Source organism: Plectropomus leopardus, chromosome 9 (assembly GCF_008729295.1).
Source record: "Plectropomus leopardus isolate mb chromosome 9, YSFRI_Pleo_2.0, whole genome shotgun sequence".
NCBI classification, from domain to species: domain Eukaryota; kingdom Metazoa; phylum Chordata; class Actinopteri; order Perciformes; family Serranidae; genus Plectropomus; species Plectropomus leopardus.
In genome coordinates, this window is record NC_056471.1 from 28439147 (window position 1) to 28462989 (window position 23843).

Sequence of the window (23843 nt, forward strand, 5' to 3'; positions counted from 1 at the left end):
TCAGGAAAAGCTGCTCCATATTAGACCACAAAAACGGAATATTTATGCACCTATCATTAAAATGAATAAGAATTAAACATGAATGCTGCTTCAGTCAATATTTTGATATTGACAATGAATCCAAGTACTGTGTGTAATGTGAAAGATGTTGCTTGTAATGATGAACTCAGTACTCTGCCCAGCACCAAACAACAGACAAACACAGTAAGTGACACTTAAGAGTTGGTGAAAACCAAAACAGAGATTAACGGAGGGTGAATATTGGACTTCTATTTAACTGTCTCAAAATAAATGATAATGTTGCTTATTTACAGGTACAAGGAATCATCTTCATAAGGTGATAGAGCCTGTTTTTATGCGCTGTTTGTATGTAAAAGTGATGCACCTGAATCCACTAATGCACTTGATCATAACATATGCAAACTGTTTAAGGAGGATACACTGAGATGATATATCAGTATTAGTGTTTCCATTCAACTGTCAAGCAAAATTTCAGGCAAACTTTGACTTGTTGCAAAAGAGAAATGTGATTTTTTTTGGATGAAGGCAAAAACCGCCTCAAGCAAGTGTAAATTAAACAATTAAGTAAGTTTAAGTTTTAATGACTTTTTCTGTTTCCATACAGCTTTTATAATGGGGTACTTCAAAATGCACATAAAAATATGTTTATGGAAACAGAGTGCTGTGTTTACTCCTTGCCGTGCTGCCCAAAAAAAAACAATTGTTGCATATTGAATAAAGTATTAATTTTTTTGTCACATCAGTCACTAAAATAACAACAACATGCTAAACATTTCCATACTACCTTATTTAAGTTTACAGTAAAGTCAGTATTCAACACATGTGCAAGACATTAATGAGTAACATGTTACAGTAATGTTGGAGGGTTGTTTGCTGTCTTCCCAGAAATCGGTCGGCAGTGCGGGACGAATTAGCTTGGCATAGAAGCTTCAGGTGAGGGAAGACAGCTCGCAAGTTACTCTGAGTTGTCCTGTATAAATTTGTTTAGTCTTTTTAGCTGCCAGCAGACCACCACTAATCCTACAGCTGGGAATCAAGTATCTTTTCAGAGTTTGTTTTGACTTGCCACAGCAGGAAAAGCACAGGTGAAGCTAATTTCTCTAACGATGCCTCTGCAGTCAGTTTTAATGTCATCAAGTGCACCTGTGCTTTTCCTGCTTTGACAAGCCAAATGTCTGCTGTGAAAAGCCAATTAGCCGATTATTTGTTACCCATTATTAATGCATCTTTGTTTACAATATCCATTTGTTTGTCCTGTAATTACAACTCCTAACTTGAAAAAATCCTGTCATTCTCAGTGCAATATTCTGTGACCTGATGAGAACTGCTAAACTATTATAATAGCTACAAAATAGTTATTTGAGTCAATTATATGCATTTTTGCAGTGAATGAAAACCTTTTTCATGTTCCCCAAAAGGCAACTTCTCCAAAATGTGTTTATCATGTTGGTGGTCTTTAATGTCATCATCATTTGTTTGATTCTTTTCACTATCAATCATTAAAAATGTTAGTTATATGCATTTTAATGCCCATGTTTTAATAATGTAAGACAACGTTATCATGAATTCAACTTGTCTCATTATTATAATTTGTATTTTGGTCACAAAATGCTTTTGTTTTGGATATTCATCATATGCCTCAGTGCTCCCTTTGAAATGTAATGACATGTAAAAGAAAAAGTATGTTGCTACCAAACTAACGCAAGTGCCTGTTCTCATCTGCATCTGTAAACAAAACTGCTTTGTAAGAGCGGAGTGATGAATCGACTCCGTTCTGCGTAATACAAATACTGGCAGCAGCAGAGTGGTGAAAAACGCTTCATGTCCACAGCGCGCATGCAAACATGTCAATGACCTGCCTGAGAAAATCCATCACCACGAGCATCCGATGCTGCAAACTATGCCAAAAACAAGCCAACTCAGTGACCCCGCTTAAAATCTCAGCTCGCGCCTGTCAACAGGTGTGAAGGCAGACAAAGTGTTGAACAAACTTTGGCTGTCAAGGCCGAAAATGAAAGATAGATTCTGACAAACGGAGTTGTGCATGAAAGATCTGCCTTGTCAATGGCATCTCATTAGCTGGCGTGGTTCCGGGGCCGATTCAGTGCCGTCGTCTGTAAAAGCCCTAATTAGAGGCAGCTGAACAGATGTAAGATAGGGAAAAGGAAAAAGAGGAGGTGAAAGAGGGGGGTTAACACCTTTTCTACTAACTGGTTTGTAACCTGTCATGTTCTTCTGACAGAGTCTGTGTCTCTCTCAGCATTACTCATTCACATAGCATCCTTTCAAGCTGTTATCACACAATCTTCCCTGTAAGGAAAAGAGGGAGTGAAAAAAAAGTCTTGGAAAGGTATAAAGAGACAGACAGTAAAATATTCATTCTGGTCTGTCCATTTCATATAGCTTCAAAATGGTGTGCTGCAGAAGAACCTGCATATTTCAATGTATTATTTATTTAATCTGAGCAGTGACTGCCTGTCATTGCATGTTTGTGCTGCTTTTCTGGTAGACTAACTCTGTTAACCCTTTGAAACCTGAGCAGATTAGCTTTATTTCTTTCAAAAACATAGAAAGAAGGAAATGAAGTTAACAAAAAATGACCCCAAAATTAGCAAGACAATAGTAAAAAGTGGCAAGAATATTACTAGACATTAGCAAAAAAAAACAAACAAAAAAACAAATCAACACAACAAAAAACAGAAATTACCTAAAAAAAAGCTAAAATTAAAAAAATGCATTTTAACATAACAACAAATATGTGTATGTATTCTGTAACCTAACTTTAAATATATTATTAAATTGAATAATTTTCTAATGATTCGCTCCCTTTTTAGCTCATTTTTAGGTAATTTTCTTGTCACCTTCTACGTGTTGTGTACTGCATTTTTTTTTACTTGTTTTTGAAAGAAATCAAACCAATTTGCTCATGCCGCAAAGTCTCAGACTTTAGTGTTTTAAAAGTATTTGTAGTGTATGGTATGCATAAAGCAGATAAACTTGAAAACAACCACAGATAGAACAGCAGCTTTGTGTGTAACATACATCAAATGTGCCGAGGCTGGAAACACAATGAAAACATTAATAAATAATGTTTTCCTTTTCCTAATGCCCATTACTAACTTGAGTGGCAAACTGCCCAGTTTATGTCAAGTTAATTATCACCTGGACAGAAACACAAACTCACTCACTCACTCATTCCAGACCAAGAACATAATCTTTAACTACATTCAATATTTACAGCTTTGAACTTACAGAACATAAAACACTGACATTTTAATACATTTTTAAGGATTTCCAGACAGTCTCTTATTTCTACTAACTTCTCCAGCTGTAACACTTTGCTGTGTCACCAACAACACAAATTTATCCTTTTTTCATAGTGAAAACTTTCACCTGTCCATCACTGCTTACTAAAAACATTGATAAAGGCTGAGTTGCATTTAGTTATGCCATTTAGGACCCTTGTGCTGTGCTTTCTGGCCTATTGGCACAACTCACTGGCATACCTAAATGGAGTGGAGCCATAATTATGGTTATTAGTTACACCTGTGCTTTTCCTGCTGCGACAAGTCAAAATGTCTGCTGGGAGAAATACCTATTAGCGAGCCAAACCCTCCAGGATTAAAATTCTCCATGAATTATTATTATTTGTTGAACAGTGTAGTCAAAACGCAGCCCACCTTCTAGAAAATTACAGTATGCCTAATTCTTCCTACTAGACTACATACTGGCTGGTGTGATGATTTATGGTGGGCTTCCACACAAAAAACTATCAACAAACTGGCATAAATCACATTACTTCCAGGTCTAAGCTTATTTGACATCCTCTGATTACACCACCTAGTTCCTGTGTGTAATTCCAGATCCTTTTTAAACTTGCCTGTGTTTTCACCACTTGACTGAATTTGTCATCTGTTGTATGCCTCAACTGGAGCAGCAGAAACATCTGGCCGCTGCGCCGCTTCCTCTCCACACCTCTGCACCAAGTACCTAACCACAACCCGAGTCATGTTCCACCTAATCATCGAGTACGATACATTTACAAGCATTTAGCATTGCAACGTGTGCAGAGACAAATCAGCTACTCATCGTACGAGTAGCTGATTTGACACACAGTGCAAGGACGTGTAGAAAGAGTGCCACTACTTAACTTTAGCAGTCAACAAGTATCAAGAGAACGAAATGTGAAAAATAACTCGGCACCTCTGACTGACTTACTGGAAGAGTCCACATGTGTTGTCACTTGACTGTTAAATTAATAAAGTGCACTCTTCCAGTAAATCAGACAGGGTTGCCAAGTTATATTTTACATTGTGCAAGGACAGCAGCTCCTCATGCTGCAACAAAGTACACTGTATCATATTCACCACTGAAGTTTCCTCGAAAAATAACTGACAGTTGAATAGAAAAGACAAAGCAAAGACTCAGGATATCACGTAGCCCATACCCCTCGTCTCAGAAGTAGGTCATTATTTTGAAAGTCAAGAGTCAAATCCATAGTCAAGACTTGCAAGATCGAAGTCAATACAGACAAGTCCCAAGTCAAGTCCCATGTCCTAAACATTGCATTTCATATTCTAAATGTACAGTGCACTCTTCATCATATGTAAAGTCACTTTCACAACAGAATAATGAATTAACAAAAATTATTAATTCTTATTTTTGTTTACTACCATGTCATTTTTGTAAATAAACAAAATCATCTCCAGTACCCGTTTTATAACTAATTGACTCAGTACCATAACATCCTCTCCTGAAACTTGATTGGATGCTGTCTGACTTGTTCAAGTGAACTGGATAATTAGACTTGTTTGGAATTAATAGCATTAATTTTAGATGCTTCAGGAAGGAAAACTAATTGATTCCCGGCAAACTTTTTAAATAACATTGTTTTTAATCTTCTCATTCAAGATGTCAAATATCGCTACTTTGTCAGTGATTTCGGTGAGTGACAACAATGCCAAAAGCCACCTTTCACAACCGGGCAGCATCAGTTTGTGACACAGCAGTATGATACATGGAGGGGTGGCGTCAGTTAATAACACAGCTGGACGGCACCTGTCGCACTCGAATGATATGCTGCTCAATGACATTAGGTCAAAACACAGCAGGTAATGACATAAGATACGGAGGTGGAAGGTCCCTACAGGGCAGGAGGGGGGGTGGATGGGTCCAGCAAACCCCGGACTTTCACCACAGAACATGGTGTTCTCTTCCCGTATGAATATAGAGCCACACCATGATGTACTTTTTTCTAAACATAACCACGTGCTTTTGTTGACATGTGGCTTTGGTTGCAGTGTCCAGGAATGCCAACAGCAGAAGCAGCAGGATATCTAGCAAGTACTTTGTAGACATGGAAATCTACCGACAAAGTGGCGGTACATGATGACTCGCATGTTGGTACGTATCCAGTATTTTTTGAGTCAAAAGGCTCAAGTTCAAGAGAAGTCACGAGTTCTTTGGTGTTAAAGTCCAAGTTGAGTTGCAAATCTTGAGTTTGTCCAGAAGGGTCTAAAGTCATCAAATTTGTGACTTGACTTGAGTCCAAGTGATGTGGCCATACCTCTGCCTGCTCTTAAAAAATATTTTTTAAAAATCATTAAATGGGTATTAAAGTATGTCCTCTACTACCATTGGTATCAATTGCCCTTTATATTAAGTGTCACAGTGGAGTAAAATTCCAGATCCCCAACAGTAGAAGCTGCCAGAGTCAGAGGAAGTGAAGCTGTAGCTCCAAGACAAAACATTTTCCAGTACCACCGAAAATCATGTAGTACAGAGGAGCTGGCTTGAATAATAAAGAGGTCATTTCAGTCTTATATTATTAAATGAAGTAGCTGCAGATCCTGTTCAGCGTACAGACAGCTATACACACACAGTTGGTAAAATCATTCGAGTCAGTCATAGGACCGAATACCTAATGTGCATTTTCATTCCATTTGGGCCGTAGAAATGGATACCCCTCCCGTGGGGATCCAAGTGTAAGCATGCCGTGCCAGAGCGTATCCAGTCAGCACCGAAAACCTATTGGTGCTTTGGGAAAAGCCACACATTCTCAAAATAGTATGTATGATTGGGTTACCGTCTCTGTATGCCACTGGCATAGTGCCGTATATCACATCTCACCATGTGCTAGGTGACATAATCCAGCCACCATGGGACGGCACTATGTCGATGATTACTGGGACAGGTGTGTTTTTTATCTCCTCCCCCACTAAAATGCATTACAGCTTGGATATTTCACATCTCCATTTAATAGCTTTTGGCTCTTTTCTCACTCGCCTCCAATGGCATGTAAAGAAGATACAGTGGTGGTTTGATTTCCATTGGCATGCACGATATATGAGTTAGTATTGTAAGTATTTTAGGTAATGGAAACTGAAAGCAAGAAAAATGACTCCATATAAACTTTGGTAGGATGAATATTTGATTGATGATGCACCGCTGAGATGCATCGCATGCAACATGAGCTATACATGGCGAAAAAAGGCAATTTACTTCGCATACATGAGCTTTCTCAAGCCAAACAAGCCCAGTGTCCCAGAATGATTTTGAACATAAGAACATGAGGCTGTATTGCAGAAAATACACATCTTAAGCGATTTACTTTAGTACTGAGTCTTAAAGATTTCTAATAGATAAAGTAAAAAACTCTGAGGGTCAGAAAGGTTATTGTTGGTAAATAAGCTCAGTTCTGCGAGCCTTCTTTGTTTTCAGATCTCGTGTACAATTTGATTGAGCTCAAAAGTAAATGCCAAACCAGTATTAACTTTAAAAAAATACAAAATGGAGCAAACCAGTCGTGGATACTCAACACCCTCTTAAAGGAGGTTAATTGTACAGTAATTGAAATGTCAAAAAAGAAAGGAAATATAAGTTTACTATTGAGTTTACACATTTCTATTATTTAAATTTACTAGACATCTATTCTGTAGCAACCTGCCATGTTACAAGTATCAAATTACACATTATGTGTGTAATTTAGTTAAGGAGTATAATTGCACACCTTATGTGCAATTTGATGTTCAAGACAATATTTGGCAATATATGCAGTGAAAAATAAGCCAACATTTGACCTGACAAGCAAGTCGCTATCTGTACTGCCTTGTAAATCCTTATTCTATTATTATTATTACAATTATTACTTATTAAGATCTGATTGAGCACAGATTTCAGAAGCGCACCATGAGTCCAGTGAATAATTCATATATAGTTTTAGACCAAATTTGCACCTTACACCTAAATACGTTCTGGGTAGTCAGACTGCTAGAGTGCTTGACAACATGAAAGTACAAGTGTAAATGCACCCAGAATGATGGCTGATGGATTGTGATCCGATTGGCCAAACTACCGCCAGAGTCAGGGACACATTTTGACCCCATCGAACATGAGTACAAATGCAACTGCTTTTCAATCCACTTTCAAAAACTACTTAGGTTGAAGTATGTAATCACATGTGACTATTCCAAACTAGGGAGGTATGCAAGTGACTCTCTCTCACCTGATGCTGAAGCTACCAGGGTGCACTGTGGTCTCTCAGTTGTAATGTATTCCCTCTTCACAGTCTTTGCAATCAGGCCGGTCTGTTTCATCCTTGTCAACTAGCTGTTGCTTTCTAAATCTTACTGACCTGTACTGATGTATAAAACAGAGAAAAGAAAAGTCAACGTATCTTCCAACAATACTTTGTCAGATATCCTACAAAAATGCGCACACACCAGTTTGAACCTGATGAATAGTCTTGTGCTTTGTGACCTATCCACAACCCAAACCTGCCTCCATACACAGTGTCCCTCCTTAATTACACTCCTGTCAGCGCACTGGTCACCCAATCACAGCCTTCCCGATAACATGGGTTACACATAAATTATTGGCATATGGGTTTTACACAAATTGTGGTGCATTACTTTTTGTAGGTACGATCTACAGTCCATATGGGCAGTGATCACACTAGAATACAGCTAAAGCATTTTAGCATTAAAATAACGTCAAATAAAGTTTAACCAGTAAAATGTTTTGAGTAATGTAAGGTTATCAGTTCAATTCAACAGCTGGGTTTGCGAGAGGAATGGTTACTACTAAGAAAAAAAAATGATAGCGCTTAAGTTAAGCCATCATTGACAAAGGGCAAGTTTATTACTAACAATGTGTAATCACAAAATCTGAATGATGTAATAGCGTCAAGACAAGACAAAATGTCTGCATTTATTCCAGCTAAAGTCTACAAGCAAAACGTGCCAATTCATATTGCAACTGAGCCATTTATGAAGCAATGGCGTAGCAAATAGTGGAGTTGTTTGATTTCAAAATAGTGCTTCTCACCTTTAAGCCCCCTCATAACCAAGTCCCTTTGTATCTTTGAAAACTCCTTCATATCTACACACCCTACTGTACTCTCAGATCCTCCTCTGCCGTCCAACTCACTTCACCATCTTCCCGCTTGACTTCCACGGGGTCTAAAGCCTTCAGCTGTTCTGCCCTCCGCTCTTTAGAACTCTTTCCCACAAGACATTCACAATATTGACTCCCTCCACCTTCAAATTCGAACTAAAAACACACCTTTTTTAAACCTGTAGAATTCTGTATGACCCTGACTATTATGGTTAAACCTACATTGAGTTTTTGCACTGGTGATGATTTTAAACTTGTTTTTGTATACAGCTTCTTAGTTTGATTTCATGTCATCCTGATACACTACATACACAAAGGGTTTCACATTCATTGTTCTATCGGTCAAGCTAATTATCTTGGCCAAGCTAAGCCCATGGCAGAGAGCACTTAATGTCCCCTAATGCAATCTGTGAGTACAGCACTTTTTATCTGCAGTAAAGTCTGTAAAAAGCTGTAACTACAGTCACATCTTCATTTTATTCTCCTTTCACTGCTCAAACGAAACATGCATATCATATCTGCACTGAGGGGTCCAGTGGGTATTCTAAACTGTATGAAGCTTCTCCAGCATCACTTACTCTCATTGCGGCTTTCTAAAATTAGCATCATTAATGATGGTGCTTGATAACCGTGAAATGTCTCTGCTGCATCGGATGAATCTAGTAGCTCAGTTTCACACATGAGAAACCACCAGTATCATGACAAAGAGAAAAGGAGACATAGTAAAGTGAGACTAGTTGACTTTGTGTCTGTCACAGGGACGGGTTTGCATACTATGACCTCTGACACAGTGCAGATTTTGCTATCAAGCAGTGTGGCAACATTGTCTACAGTGTTTCTGAGAACTCGCAGAAATTTGCAACATAAACACCTTATTTTAGTCTTGTAGGAGATGGACAGCAAACATGTTAAATAAATGTTTTCTTTGCACAATGTGTTGTTATAATGCAGTTCCAGAAACATGTAGCTATTCTTCACAAATAGGAATGGAAAGGAGCACATATAGTGACTAATAAGCACAAAGTACCCAATGGTTGGTTGTTGGTTACATTTCATTTACCACCTGATAAAGAGCTTTTCAGGGACGATTCATTAGGAAAGTGGCCACTGGTCCATTAACATATTGAGAACAGATAGCCTACTGGGTTGATTCAGGAAATCTACCTCATTGTAAAGTGTTACCACCTTTTATTCTACCATAAAAGACACAGCTGTGGGATACTTCACCACTTGATCTGGGTCAAGCTCCCTGTCAGTCAGCTTCAAGGTGATGCCCATGACGCCCACTGAATTAAAGAGAAGAGTCTTTGAAATTCCTCTCTGATAGGAGGTGATGACATCTGCCGAGCTATGCAGACATGCCCTCCAGAGAAGATAACCCAAGGTCAACTCATCCCGCTGCCAAGATTTTTAGTCCAGTGAAATTCCAGTTTCCATAAAGACAACCATCTCTGCAAGACAACTGAGGTCTGTGTAAAAACACTGCCATCCTGCCAAAGTTTCAAACTCACAGCCTTAATCTGATCCAAATGCTTTATCAATGGAAGCCTCTGTTTTAGAGGGAATCGTTTTTGTAACAACAAGAATGATATTCTTGCCAGCATTTATAGTAGATCAAACAACCTTTCAGAGCTCCTCATTTTTTGCTTGCCTTGACATGTGTGATTTTTAATGTAAAATGCACATGTGGCTTGAAATTCAGTCTGTGGCGTCAAATGCCAGTACATGTTTTAGTCTCATTTATCTTACATGTTTGTGCTATGTATGCACCTGATGTGAAAAAAGATTTTCCTTCTCAAACATCCATCCATCCATCATAAATTACTATTGTGTTACTCAAATTCTGAGGCACCCCTAAAAGGCTCTGTAGCTGATATAGGCTCACTTTCAGAAAACCCTAGTGGCCAAAAAGTGATCTGCAGCCAGCATCTTGTTGCTTGCACTTGCACCTTGACATCGGCCTGAACAGTGATGTTACAGAATTTTAATTATAATCCTATTCAGAACAACATTACTGTCTGTCAAGGTCCTACATTTTATTGAAAGCAGTGGCTTCAAGATAGCTTGCTGTTTGCAAGTTATCAGTTAATGTCATGACTCAACCAACTGCAAATCTGTTTCACATTGCTGAATAAAAGATAATTGGCTTTCAGATTTAGATTTAGACAACTTTATTTATCCCAGAAGGGCAATTAAGTTTTGCAATACCCAGACCATACGCTAACTCACAAACAGAAGCAAGCAGCGGCCTCTTTCTCACATTTGTCTCTACTATTACGAAACATTGGTAGTCAAACACCTTTGCTTTGTACTATTAAGTTGTTTATTGTCAGCTATTTGGCATTGAATTTATGATTTGATGCACTGAATTGTATTAATTTACTGTTTATCAGACCAAAAATGAGACAAGAATTGCTAGCTAGTGCACCCAAGCTACCAAAGCTACTTCACTGGTACAAGAGTGGACTAGAGCTCTGAAAATGGACCTTCACTTTGTGGCTTTGCCAGCTTGACCTCTGGGTCTAACCTGTGTGTGGCAGCGACAGACAGTTAAAGTATTAAGTCACGCTAGAATCTGATCACCTATTAGCTTTAACAAATGAGTAATAATTGGAAAAAGTTACATAGAACCTTAAATTACAATTATTTATGCACATATAAAACTATGGAGTTGTGATATGTTATGATGAATATGTTTGAGGAATATATTGGTTGGGTTAGGTTGGCTCTAACTGTATAATTCTTCTGTTTTTGAATGGAAATGTTGAAACTGTTTTGAGTTAAGTTTCATGGCCTTGAGAGCTGCTAAAAAAAGTAAGCAGCCTCCTCTGTAGACGTGTTGTTGACCCACAGCACTGTGTCAGTGAGGCCAGTGAAACAGAAGGTCAGGAGAACAATCTGCCCGGGCAAAAACACTAAGGGAGCTGAGGAAACAATGCTAACTCGCAGTGAATGACAGGTATTTGCTCTGACAAGTAATCTTGACTTCAGGCAGACATACTCCAACCTTCATGTTTAGACTGCAGCAGGCAGACTCTTCCCTCCGCCTGTCAGAATCAATGTTAGCTTTGGGACTATTTACAGTAACGTGTTTAGAAGTCTAAATTTATAAATTGTACATTTTTCTACTCTGGGAGTCTCAGAGGCATGCACTTGACTCACAATTGCTCATTTTCCTTTTTTGCCTTGTTTTATTCAGTCTGGAGCTGCTTTGCTTGGTGCCAGCTGGTCAGACTGTAGTTACTTGAGTCATTGTGCAGAAACAGCTGATAACATTCACCAAGTCCTTCCGCTAAGGAGGCTAAATTGCTTTTCAATTCAGGTAATTTCATCTGATAGATAAGGGAAGGAAAAGACATGAAAGAAATGTTATCTGTATTTATTTGTAGAGAAAGTGGTCATATCAACTCTTTACAACTGTCAGTGAAATGGTGGCTGTTCAGCATTTGCAATGAAACATTGACAAAGCCAAACATTTGAAATGATATTGCCAAGCTGATGGTGTAACGGGCTGACAATCCTTATCTGCAAACTGGTAATATTTCAGAAAGTCGGTTTCCTCTTGGAGGGCAGCCGATATTGGCAGGACAATGAGACCACTCCAGAATTGAACTGATAAGAGACTGAAAGAGGAGAAACTAGGAGCAACATCAAAGATATTCTTTAAGGACATTATTTATCCAGGCAGTATTTGCCGAGCATGAATGTTTTTCCTCACCAACACCCTGATTTCTTTTCAGACTGTCCCAGACACACCTGGGAGCTGCAAATACACCCAGTGAACTTTTGATATCGGCAACTCAGTAGCTCAGGGTTAAGAACCTTGCATAAGGACACTTCAGTAGTGGCTTATGAGATAAGGGTGTGCCTCATAGCATGAAGTGCATTTCCAAAAAAATAAAGATTATATTCTGCTACTAGAAGTTGGGTTCAGTTGGGCAATCTGTTGCTAACTGCAACCACTACTGACACAGTTCCAGTGGGTCCAAAATTCCCCACCAACATGCAATTAAATATGACAGCAACCGTACATGAAAACAATTTGCAAACTATTTGCGGTGAAATATTCTAGTTTGTAAACACTGGAAACTAAATGCTGGCAGAAATATTCTACAATGCAATGCCAAAGACCAGCGTTTCCCAGACCTCTGCTTGAGTACTTCTTGTCCCGCATGCTTTAGATCTCTCCCTGCTGCAACAGCTGAATTAAATGATCAGCTTGTTATCAAGCAGCTTTGGGAGTTTATAACGAGTTGATCATTTGAATCAGCTGTGCTAGAGCAGGGAGAGATGTAAAACATGCAGGACAAAGGGTACTCGAGGAGAGGTTTGGGAAACGCTGCCAAAGATGACAACTAGGGCTGGGCGATATGGCCTAAAAATACAATTTTCCACCAAACCTGATTTCCTTCATTTTCTTGTCCTTCTTCTTTGTCTTCTAAAACAAACTAAAAATGACAAAGAAATTACTTAAAAAAGTTTTGCTTTTATTTTAGCAATGGAAATTAAAGGCAAACTGAATCTTATCAGTATCACTGAGCTTAGCTGTGCATCTAAACACAAAGTGATGGTAAAAGATCAATCCAACATTTGCATGATGGGTTATTTTATCAGTCAGGTCTCATTTATTCCTGGCCAAAACATTGGAAAAACAGGAATATCTAATAATTTCCCCGAAGTGGTCAAAAATCTATTACTGCAGATTGAAAACATCATGATCATCTAGTTTCTAGAGACCTTTGACTTCATTAGACTCTCACAGTCCACATCATTGACTGTAGGCTACTGTAAGAAAAGCTCACCAGCACTGACACACTCGGTGTCTGTGCAGAACATTTCTTCTCCAGTAGACCTGTGACCCAGATCCCTTGAAAACTCCCTTGGCTGCATGAGGAGGCGGGGGAGACGGTGCTCCCGCCGACTGAAATGACAAACAGCAGGCAGGCGGTGGCATGCTTTGCTTGCCAAATACAGCACTCCACGTTCAAATAGTGCTGACAGGGAAAACATAGACACAGTTATCCAGGGTCCCCCTCTCTGGAGTGAGATGTTGAGGGGAAAAACTCCTCCGGCCAGTAGACATAGACCTGTCTGTATTCAGTGGTTGGGGGTTTCTACTGACGCTTTTGTGGAAAAATCACATAACTGCAGATTTGGGGATTTTCTTTTTCTTGCTTACACTGAATGTTTACATGGGAAATGATGCGTTCAGCTAATCTTAGGATGGACAAGATGTGAAGCCAGTAAAAAAAATCCATTGTTCAAGATTCATAGAGAAAATGAGAAATCATCTCAACCATCCTGACAAACATCTTGCAGCTTTCATCTGACAGTAGTGTAATTGTTGCTCTCTCTGCTTTGAGTTCATTGAATATTCGACTTGTCCATTTCCTCTGATGGTTTTCATTCAGCCAAGTATACCGGCTGCTATTGCACGGCCCGCTACAATGATAAACTGCAGAGTGCTGCAGTCACTCATTCAAGCAAATCCATCAAAGTACAGCTTCTTTTAACTAGAAATGGGCTTTCCCAGGGAAACCGGCTCCGGAAACATCTGACCTGTATTAAAGAATGAATGGAGATTCCAATACGGGCTAGTTTTGTTTCACTGTTTTAAGAGGCGTATCATAATTTCAAATTAAACATAGAGTTAAGCACTATGGAAACCACTTAAAATAACATAGTGGAAACTGGAATGCCAGCTTGCCACAGGAGGAGAGGCTTACACCTACAGTACATAAATCATGATGTTTGGTCTAGTCAGGACCGATTTGGTAACGATTGGCTGAGAAAATTTAAAGTTTTCTTGACTTTACATGTATATTGAAGCAACATAATACTGTCTGACTTTGTAAGTAAAAAAGTATTTGCTTTCTTGTAAAAGGATCAGACTAGTGAATTGGGAGGACTTAAATTTGATCATTGCACATTCCCATTCAAAAATGTTCTCTTAATTATTCCACCAAATTTCCTCAATACAGATATGCATGAGTCTCCTTAGTTATTTAATAGCAGAATGGGATAATGTTATGGCCAATAGATTTTTTTAGTTTCCAGTTCTTCTGTCAGTTTGGCATGAGAGATTACACTAAATACTAGATAACTAGACCAAATCACCATGAAGTTGTGCTGACAATAACAATCAGATAATAGGACATTGTCAAACTTGTTTATTTTTGATGTAATTTTCAGCCATACCTGTAACATTTAAAGATAAATAGTTAAACACAGCGTTCCAAACTGCATGACACTTCTGCTCTGCTAATTTTATGTACTGTGTTGCTTTGCGTCTTTAATGAACCAAATTCACCAGCACAGAAGCGGCAACGTACTGCTTTGGACAGGGGTCACAACAAAACACCTGCAATGATGCTTCTGAAAAATTTGACAGAGGGGTCTCCAACTGATGATTCAAAACTCTGACTTTAAGGGGCAGCCCTAGAAATTAACCTGAGAGAACAAAACCATTTTTTAAAATTTAATTTAATTAATGAATTAATTAATTTTTAAACCAGGCTGTAAACATGTTTATTTCTTCTGTAAAGTTGGGCATTTTAACATGAGGTTCGATGGGGACTGACCCTCTTTAGAGTGCAGTCTTAAGTGCAGTTTTTTTTCTGCACTGGCTTTATTTTTCAGCCCTGCAGGTTGCCACTTTCAAGTAATCATACAATGAAACAAGACTTTTACTTGTTGAGCTCTGAATGACAAAAACAAGTCCCCCTACTTTCCTTCTTTCAAGTGTGCCATTAACAAGTGTTCACAGCCACCTATGAATGAATGAATGAATGGGTGAGGTACACTTCACAGTGCACCTGAAAGGCCACCCACTCTCTTTCCTGTTTTTAAGTTCCTACTTTAAACTGCGTGTTTTTCTGCATCATAATCTAATAAATGCACAATGCACCTCTGTACCTTCAGCCCTCCATGTATGTATACACAGAGAGCTGCACATGCTCCCTGTAGGCCCGTGACCCTTGTGACCCCCAGTCCTCCCCCTAATCTCGTAATCTCTAGTGGAACAGCAGCCTCTGTGATCATTGGCAGGTTTAACGCGTTGCATACCTTCCTCCAGTGGTGCTCAGGGGGGATATGCGGGAATATCTGCAGGTAATCCGCATCTCCTACTAATATTTGCAGCCGGATTTTTCTAATAAGACCTGGGCCGTTGCTTTTGGGTGGGCTAGGTGGCCTTCTACGGGAAAGTGCAGCAAGACCACTTAACTAAGAGATATGATACAAAGAGGCGGCCACCTGAGGTGACCTGTATGATTGTGAGGCTGAGATGCATCTGGATGTGTAGCGTTATACAATTGTCAGCTCTGCCAGCAAATTACAGCCTAATGGAAACAGGCATTGTAAACACTGTAGCATCAACAGAGGCCATCTCAGTGTAATGAAACAAGCTTATGTAGGCTGTTAGTTAATAAGCCTGAAGACAAGGTGCAGCCAAAGCTTTATTGTGATATGCATGAGTCTTTTTACTTGGACGGGAGAATAATATTGATTGAAGTTCCTATAAAAGGGCTACTCCATTAAATATAAAGACTATAACTGCTGTAACAAATCACATCTCCTACAAAATACATTTATTTATTACTAATTTTCTTTTACAAATGCCTCTTGGTAGAAACACAACACTGCTAGTTGTCCAGGTCCTGCATTACATGTTGTAAGGGAACTAAAACACTTTTTTTAGGTAAGACAAAGATCCTCGGGACACAAATGGCTGAAAAGAGGAGCAGTACTGAAATGCCAAAAACTGCAGTTCCTCTAATTGCCACTTGAGGCTAGACCCCCAAGTTAAAATACCCATCTTTACAGCACAGGCAAACATGTTTACAACCTGTAAATCTTTATGCTTTTTGAAGACAGTATTACACTGTAAACCTCACATTCTACTGTAGAATACTGTAATTTTACTGCAAAATTTGTTTCAATGAAATTGCAGAAGCCAGCCTTTTCTTTTTTTGTAACATTTCAGCAAACTGATGGTTTTCAGTTGGGCGGTCTTTAACTACAGCCTGCTACAGTCAACACTGATATCTGACTGTCAAAGAACAAAAATACTAAGACAAAGTTGAACTGGTGACATAATGAGCTAACGTTACAAAGCTGAAGTTGGCCATAATGTTAGCGGCTATTAGCAAACTTAAGCTAACATTACGTAGCACATTTTGCTGCAAGGTGACGTTATACAGGATGTTGCTGACATAATGTACACGGTTATATTGTCACTTTGCAGCAAATTTTGCTAACACTGTTGCCTTACCTTAGAATAAATGTAGACATCCTTGTTTATCTTCTTTACGTTGAGCTGCTTAATCCAAAGGAGACACTTTGCTCTGTCTATGTGAGGTTTAAGGAATGAGATAAAATATGCTACATTCTCTATCCTCTAAGGATACCTCGTATCAGTGTTACATTTACCTGATGCACATTGTTTGACCATTTTTTGAGTTATAACTGCATAAATTAAAAATTAAATAAAACTGTAGGAAAATCCAAATTCCTGATGCTTCTCTAAGGAGCAGGATGTCTGAGTGCATTGTGTAGCGGCATGAAATCTGATTGGCTGGTGGCACTCGTGGGCGGGGCTAATCGATAGGTCAATTGCATTTGCACATGTGTACACAATAGTGAATGAGGTTGTACTCATCTTAAAAAAGGCGGTTGCTAATAAGTGGCTAAATTGGACTACAGTGTTTGTCGGGGATGTTAGACGTCGTCACACCAAACACAGAAACTCAATAAACCCACTTGTCCGCCTTTACAGCTTTACAGAGTTGCATTCTCACTTGTAGATTTATATCTTTATAACATTTTTCAATCGTGTTTTAATGTGTTTTTACAGTGTTTGTAGTTGTGATGTTTAAGTCGTGCAACCGCGAAGTAGTTTGTGTATAGCCTAACAATAGCTTTTTGCTTCTGGTGATATACGCTTCAAAACACACAAAAGTGGTGTTCGTCTGAAGATTGTCAAGCTGAACAAAACGTGTAAGTCTCATAAAGACGTGCTTGTCACAGAGTTTGTTTTTGGTGATAATCGCAAATCCCATTCAAAAATCCCATAAGGATTTTGACGAGGGAACCAGTGCGAAGCCAACTTCCTGGTTGGCCTAAAAAAATACGTCATCCCCTCACCACTCTATGTGTACCTGACCACCTCTCCAGGTGATCAGATCACAATCCGTCCACAGTGTGTTTTGGATGCATTTACACCTGTATTGTACTTGATGCGGTCAAGCACATCCGATTGTAGTCGGATCATAAAAAACACATTTAAATTCAATGTGTAACAGAGTCAGGGATTGCAGATTTGGTTAAATATTGAAAAAATAAATGTGTTTGGGGTAATCACAGACTTTTTCAATACTTAACACCAATTAAAACTTGATCTCGGAGGCATTACGTGTCTTGCAAAACACATTAACCGATGCAAAGTAGTTGTGCGTAAATGTAATTTTTAGGAGAATGCATTTGCTTTTTAACAATCATCTTGAAAAAAATGAGTCTGATATCCTAAAATGCAAATAACAAAATCTGTAAAACAATTATAAGGGAAGGAAAAGTGTAACTTGCACAGACAACCAGAGACTGCGGTGGTGTTTGGGGTGGATGGGTACATGCATTTGCCTTTAACCCTCATGCCTGAAACCATACAAAGCATTTTTGTAGTGCAACTGCAGATGTCATTTCTAGCAATGTTTTTTCTTAATAACCGTGAAACCTTATAGCCATGTGGCAAACACATGAAAAAGACATATGCAATACATGTTATTGTAATATAACCCTTAGCGGTGGAGGAAGGAAATGTTCTTATTATTTATGACCACAACACACAAAATTTACATTTTAGAGTTCATGCCCATTCTGTTTGCATTTCTGAGACTTTTGTCCAAATCATTTATTGTGACAGATGGTTACTTCACACAGCACCGGCCCTCAATGGGAGACAGCCCCCTCTGATATCTTATGGAGTCATCAGCCTCCGCTTGCCAAGTTTAATACGACTGGGGACCATAACTCTCTCGGCAACTACTACTAAACATGCCAGACAGGTCTGGCTCCCTCCCCTCCCCTCCGATCGATATCAAATTGTCTCACAGAGCATCAGCAATCAAGCGCGCCAGAACGGTGAGCGCTCAGACACTCCAGTCAAAGGTTACAGACGGCTTGGCCAGCTTTGCCCTCAGCCAATGTGTGACCGCTGTTTCAAAGAGTTCTTTGACAGTTTAACATCTCTCCACCCCACACTTCTCCCCCCTCCTCGTCCACCTCCTTCACCGCCTGCCCTCCCCTCTCTCCTCACTGTTGTTTTCCTTTCTCAGCCAGTCCTGATTAAACCTGGAGATCCCGGCGGGAGGCTCTGATTTCCCAGCCCTGACTGTTACTGTAGTGAAGTCAGCGCTGCATGTCCTCACACAAGGCCAGACAGAGCCATTGGCTACAGAGGGCTGAGTAATGAATGAAGTTTGACCAGAGCAACATCTGCAGGATACCGGTACTTTGAACTGTAGCCTGTGGGGTCCTGTTGCCTCTTTGTGTTGTTGAATAAATCTCTGTCAATATATCAGTCCGATAAAAATGTTTAACTATTGACAGAAATTTTGTTATTGTTAGTTAATCCTTTAAGATAACACTAACTTTTTAGATTCTAAATTTTGGAAAATCCTCCTAATGCATAGCTTTTGCTTTGCCAATTTACCTGTCTCTGATTACTTAAACCTTCCAAAAAACTTAACATCTGGTCCAAAATCCACCTATCAACAATTTACTAACATGAACTTATAAATAAGTCTAATAGTAAAATGTATTCAAGGGTGTTGGTGTCATTTTAACACCATTGGGGGATCACATTTAATAAAGATTAAAACATTTTGAGCATGAAACACTGAATTTCCTGAATTCTGGTGAATTTTTATGCACCAATTTTTGCCTTTTCTGCATCATTTTATGGAGTAAATCTACTACATTTTGTCAAAATAAAAGTCAGCACTAATTTTTATCATTGTGGCAATTAAATGCAGATGTTCTCACAGCCTGTCCTCACTCCCCACTCGGCAAATACCGATGCTTGGTCAGTGATTTCAGCATCAGACGCAAAAAGGCACCTTTCACGGTGGTATGATAAGCCACCGAGTGGTTTAGGTTTAGGTTGTGGTATAAGTTTATAACCCAGATGGTGTTAGTTTAAAAAGCTTTTGGTAACAATGCAGCTCACCCTGGACTTCACCTGGGAGCTTGTTGTTCACTTCAGGTATGAATGCTGAGCCAAACCATGTGTCTTTTCTACACTTAACCACGTGTTTGTGTTGCACAAGGAAATAAACATAAATATGAGGTGTTTTACTAACATAAATGTATCAAAAAAAGAAAAAAAAAGTATGTATCCAGTGAGCAAAAAACATACATTTCCTCTGAACATTATACTGTATTTTGACAAGACACAATGCATTAAACAGGCATAAAGTTACTTGGTGTCCAAGAACACCAACAACAGATGCAGGAGGACACCATGTCATATGTAGACATGAACGTCCTCTAGACATGCCGTGATATTTGAGAGTTAGGATGAGAATGTGTTGAGATTCCCCAAAATCTACACCTATGAGTTCATGGATCTTCCTGATGAATGTCAGTGTTTAAGAGGCAAAGCAAGTGTCCGGACGACCATAGCAACCAAAAAGTTATTCCTACCTTATTTTGTAATGAATTAGTATCTTAGACTAATATAAAGGACACCAATGTGTCTAAGTTAGTGCTTTGTGGGTCAAAGTACACAGTAAGTGGATGAAGAAAATTCAAGATGAGGAAACAATCTGCATGAGTCAGCGCATCACTGGAAAACAAAAATAAATTGCTTTAAAAGATGGCCCTAAGCTCCTCACCACACACGCTCTCGCCCACACACGCGCGCCAACACACAACAAAATAAACGTGATTGCCAAATTGCACATGTTGGAAAGAAATCACCGGAGGGAAATTAATGCAACTCAAGGTAGATACACCATCAACTTGAACATTAAACATTGAGTAAAACTGCATTGGTGAATTTGATAGTGCAGCTCAGTGCAGCTCTGAGGGTAAGCAAATTACATAGCCTGGAGCTGCTGCTGCATGAATGGAGCCTTTTTTATGATCACAGGGAAAACTTCCCCCGGGGGACCTGGAATTTCAGGGGGTTTTCCCCCTTAAACATACACGGGTACACTTTAAAGGTAAAAGGTAATTTTGCACTTCCTATCCAGGATAATGCTGTTTAAACTGAATGAAACACTCTCATTCATTGCAGTTTAAACTCAAGCAAGATGTGCATATTTTTTAAGAATGGCTTGAAGCCCAGTAAGAATGAGCACGCCGTTATGTGCATGAGAATTAGTAAAGTTTATGTGCAATTCAATAACTTCATTTTTTGTGTGTGAATGTTAGAAACAGTAAATGGAAACTCACCGTTTTGCTCCTTTACGCTTGGAGGGTTAAACTTGCTGACATGACTTGATTCAGCTTCCGAGCCATATTGTTGGAGAAGCGATGCAAGAAGGAATATTAATGGAAGGATCATTTGGATGGAGTGGTGGTCGGCGATCACAAAGCGCTGTAGACGGGATGGTTTGTATCACCACACACACGCGTCGTTTACAGGACACCAGTGCTGTTTTGGACACATTTGGAGAGGATAAGGGCAGAGTAGAATCCACATAATCTTAATCATCAGTCCTTCTGGGAAAAAATGAAACTTATATCTCCCCTAAATCAAGACAAATCCTCCTCCAAAGCTCGCAGACTTCGCCGCCTCTGCGTAATGCAAGTGCGCACCTGTTGAGGAAAGTTGGAGTTGGACAAAGTGATTATAATCCCGGAGTTAGCTGTAAAAGCGTCCGTATGCGGGCATATCATCTATGGTACGAGGTCGTTGGAGAAGCACAGATGCATTTTGGCTAAAGCGCGCGTCCACGGTGCGTTCTTGCCTCCGTCTGAGTAAATCCCAGCAGATCTTTACGCATTACAGCGAAAGCTCACACACGGAGACAGCGAGAGAGTCCAGCAACCTGATACGGTCTGTACCCACAGACCAACACCGACACGGGTTCTGTTGTCTGGAGAAGTCTCGAGTCATAACTTGGTGGAGACTGAGATAAAATATCGCTGCGGCGGCCGGGGTTGGGTTTTTGGAGACTGCCAACTGACGGCACAACAGGTGCTATACATAAAGTACAACTTCCCAGCCGAGGAAACTCCCCGGCATGTTAACTATTCCGTTACTGCCTCCTCCAATGAGGTGTTTCACTCACTTTCAGGAGCAAATTGCCGGATGCAGTTCCACTTGTTTCAATAGTTTCACATGTTTCCGGCAGTTTCCAGGAAAAGTGTCAACGTCTCCAGATAAGAGTGAAGAAACTCAGCACAGTCTGTTATTAAGAAGAGAGTATCGATACAAAGTTTTTAAAGTCTTTAAGTTACTTTAATTAAATCAAATCAAAATTAAATCATTTTGAATGGAGTTAAATACAAAATAAACTTGGATATTATAAAAGTAAAAAACGATAGCATTTTAAGATTTTAAGAGTAAAAATAAAATAAAATAAAATAAAATAAAATAAAATAAAAATAGCACGATAAAACAGGCCTAATAAAAGAAATGATATAAAAAGATGACCAGGTAAATACATTTTCTAAAAAAAAAGGTAAGAGCAACAAAATGAATGAGGGAGGGAGATAAAAAATGAACAAATAAATGAATAAGTAAATAAATAATTAAAAGTGACATCACATAAAAGCAAGTCTGTAAAGGGGAGTTTTAAGAAGTGATTTAAAAGATGTCGCTGATTTTACCAGTATTATCTTCTCAGGCATGCCTCAGTCTGCTATTCTTTCAAAATAAACCTCTAACAACTGCTAAAACCACTAAATTAAAGAAACCAAACCTTGTATCACAAAATGTGTCAAAAATTAGTTTCAAAGCGACAGGTTACCCCAAAATCAAAATACATTATTTTTTCATCTTACCTAAAAGTTTAAAAGATGTTTCTTTTACAGTGATGGTCTATGTGCTTTTTTTTCTGCAATATCGCAAGTAGCCACTCCTAAAAGTTGGAAGCGAGGCTGAGCTGCTTTCCTGGGGGCCTGGAGGCCTCTGTGGATGAAGATGCTCACATCCTTCTGCTGTTTCACTAAGGAACTACTATAGAAGGCAGACATCTCTGGAGCCGATATTTTCAAAAACAGTCTACACTGATCAATAGCACTATAGGTAAAAGGGAACAATACTTAGTTTTGATTTGGGTGGAACTGCCCCTTTAAGGCTAAAGAAGAGAAAATGCTTTTTTTCTCGTGCAGAATGCAGTAATTCACTACTCGTTTCCTCATCGTGTATGACTTAAATAGTTTTTCCATAAAGCTTTGTCCAATGTCAGTGAAAAAAAAAAAGTTGTGCAATTTGTCCTTTTTTTGAAAAGACAAAAAGCTGCTACCGTGTGTATCACATTTGCTCCCTTTGTGTTCATGCTCATGAATGTCTTTTCCTTGCTTTTTCTATTAGGCTACATCATTTTGGCCCCTGTGGCCCGCTTACATTTTTTGCCCGGTGCATCATGGTTCATCAAATTTATAACATATACACGGTTAAACAATGAAATCCACATCAGGAGCTTCATCATTCAAAAGGAAACTTTCCACAAGAAAATAAGCCTAAGTAAGCTTGTTGTAATGGAGTGATTGTTTAAAGCCTCGATTCATTTTCCCCATAGAGAGATGAAAGATGAATGTGTACCCACACAAGACTCCTCAACACGCTGTTGTGCATTCTGCCTAAATGTTTCTGTGGAAGGAAATGTTTAAGAGCTTCTCAATTTGTCATATCAAAGCAGAGACACCGCTTGGAACAATACTCCCTCCTGTTCCCAATTTCCTTTCTCCTCTGCACACTGTTGTACCTCATCAACTGTGTTTCATGTGGTTCCTCCCATTCTATTGTTGGCAAAATCCACCAGTGTATCCCCCCAATGTACGGTGAGTCTGCTGCAGCACAGACACAACAATCAAAGGAGAGCTGGAGACATATTGAACCCATTGAGCCAGACTCATGATGCAATGCTGCAGCAATTTACCCCCAGTCTCACATAGCTCAGAAAGCACCACCACAAAGAGAGTGCAGGGCGCCATCTCTCCGGCAGCAAGGTATGAGGGAAGGTTTTGTGGTTTTAATCAGTTAATAACCAGCAGTGGAATGCAACTAAGTACATTTACTCAAGTACTGTACTTGAGTACAAATTTCAGGTACTTGTACTTTACTTTACTAAGCATTTTATTTTCATTTCAGTGGGAAATATGTACTTTGTACTTCACTGCATTTATCTAACAACATTACTTACATTACAAACTAAGATTTGTCATTGAAAAAAAAAGAAAAGTTTTTAAAATATGAT

General features: G+C 39.1%; 1 protein-coding gene across 2 annotated transcripts in view; it reads right to left on the reverse strand.

Moving 5' to 3' along the window:
* pdgfc (platelet derived growth factor c) overlaps window positions 1-21665 on the reverse strand; it is a 65828-nt gene extending 44163 nt beyond the window's left edge. The window contains exons 1-2 of one of the 2 annotated variants that reach the window (XM_042493512.1): window positions 21235-21665; window positions 20869-21070 (exon numbers count right to left, since the gene is read on the reverse strand). In XM_042493512.1, the coding sequence (XP_042349446.1) occupies window positions 20869-20980 (112 nt within the window). In that variant the 5' untranslated portion in view covers window positions 20981-21070; window positions 21235-21665. The other variant, XM_042493513.1, reaches the window with a different exon arrangement.
* Window positions 21666-23843: the final 2178 nt, after the last annotated feature.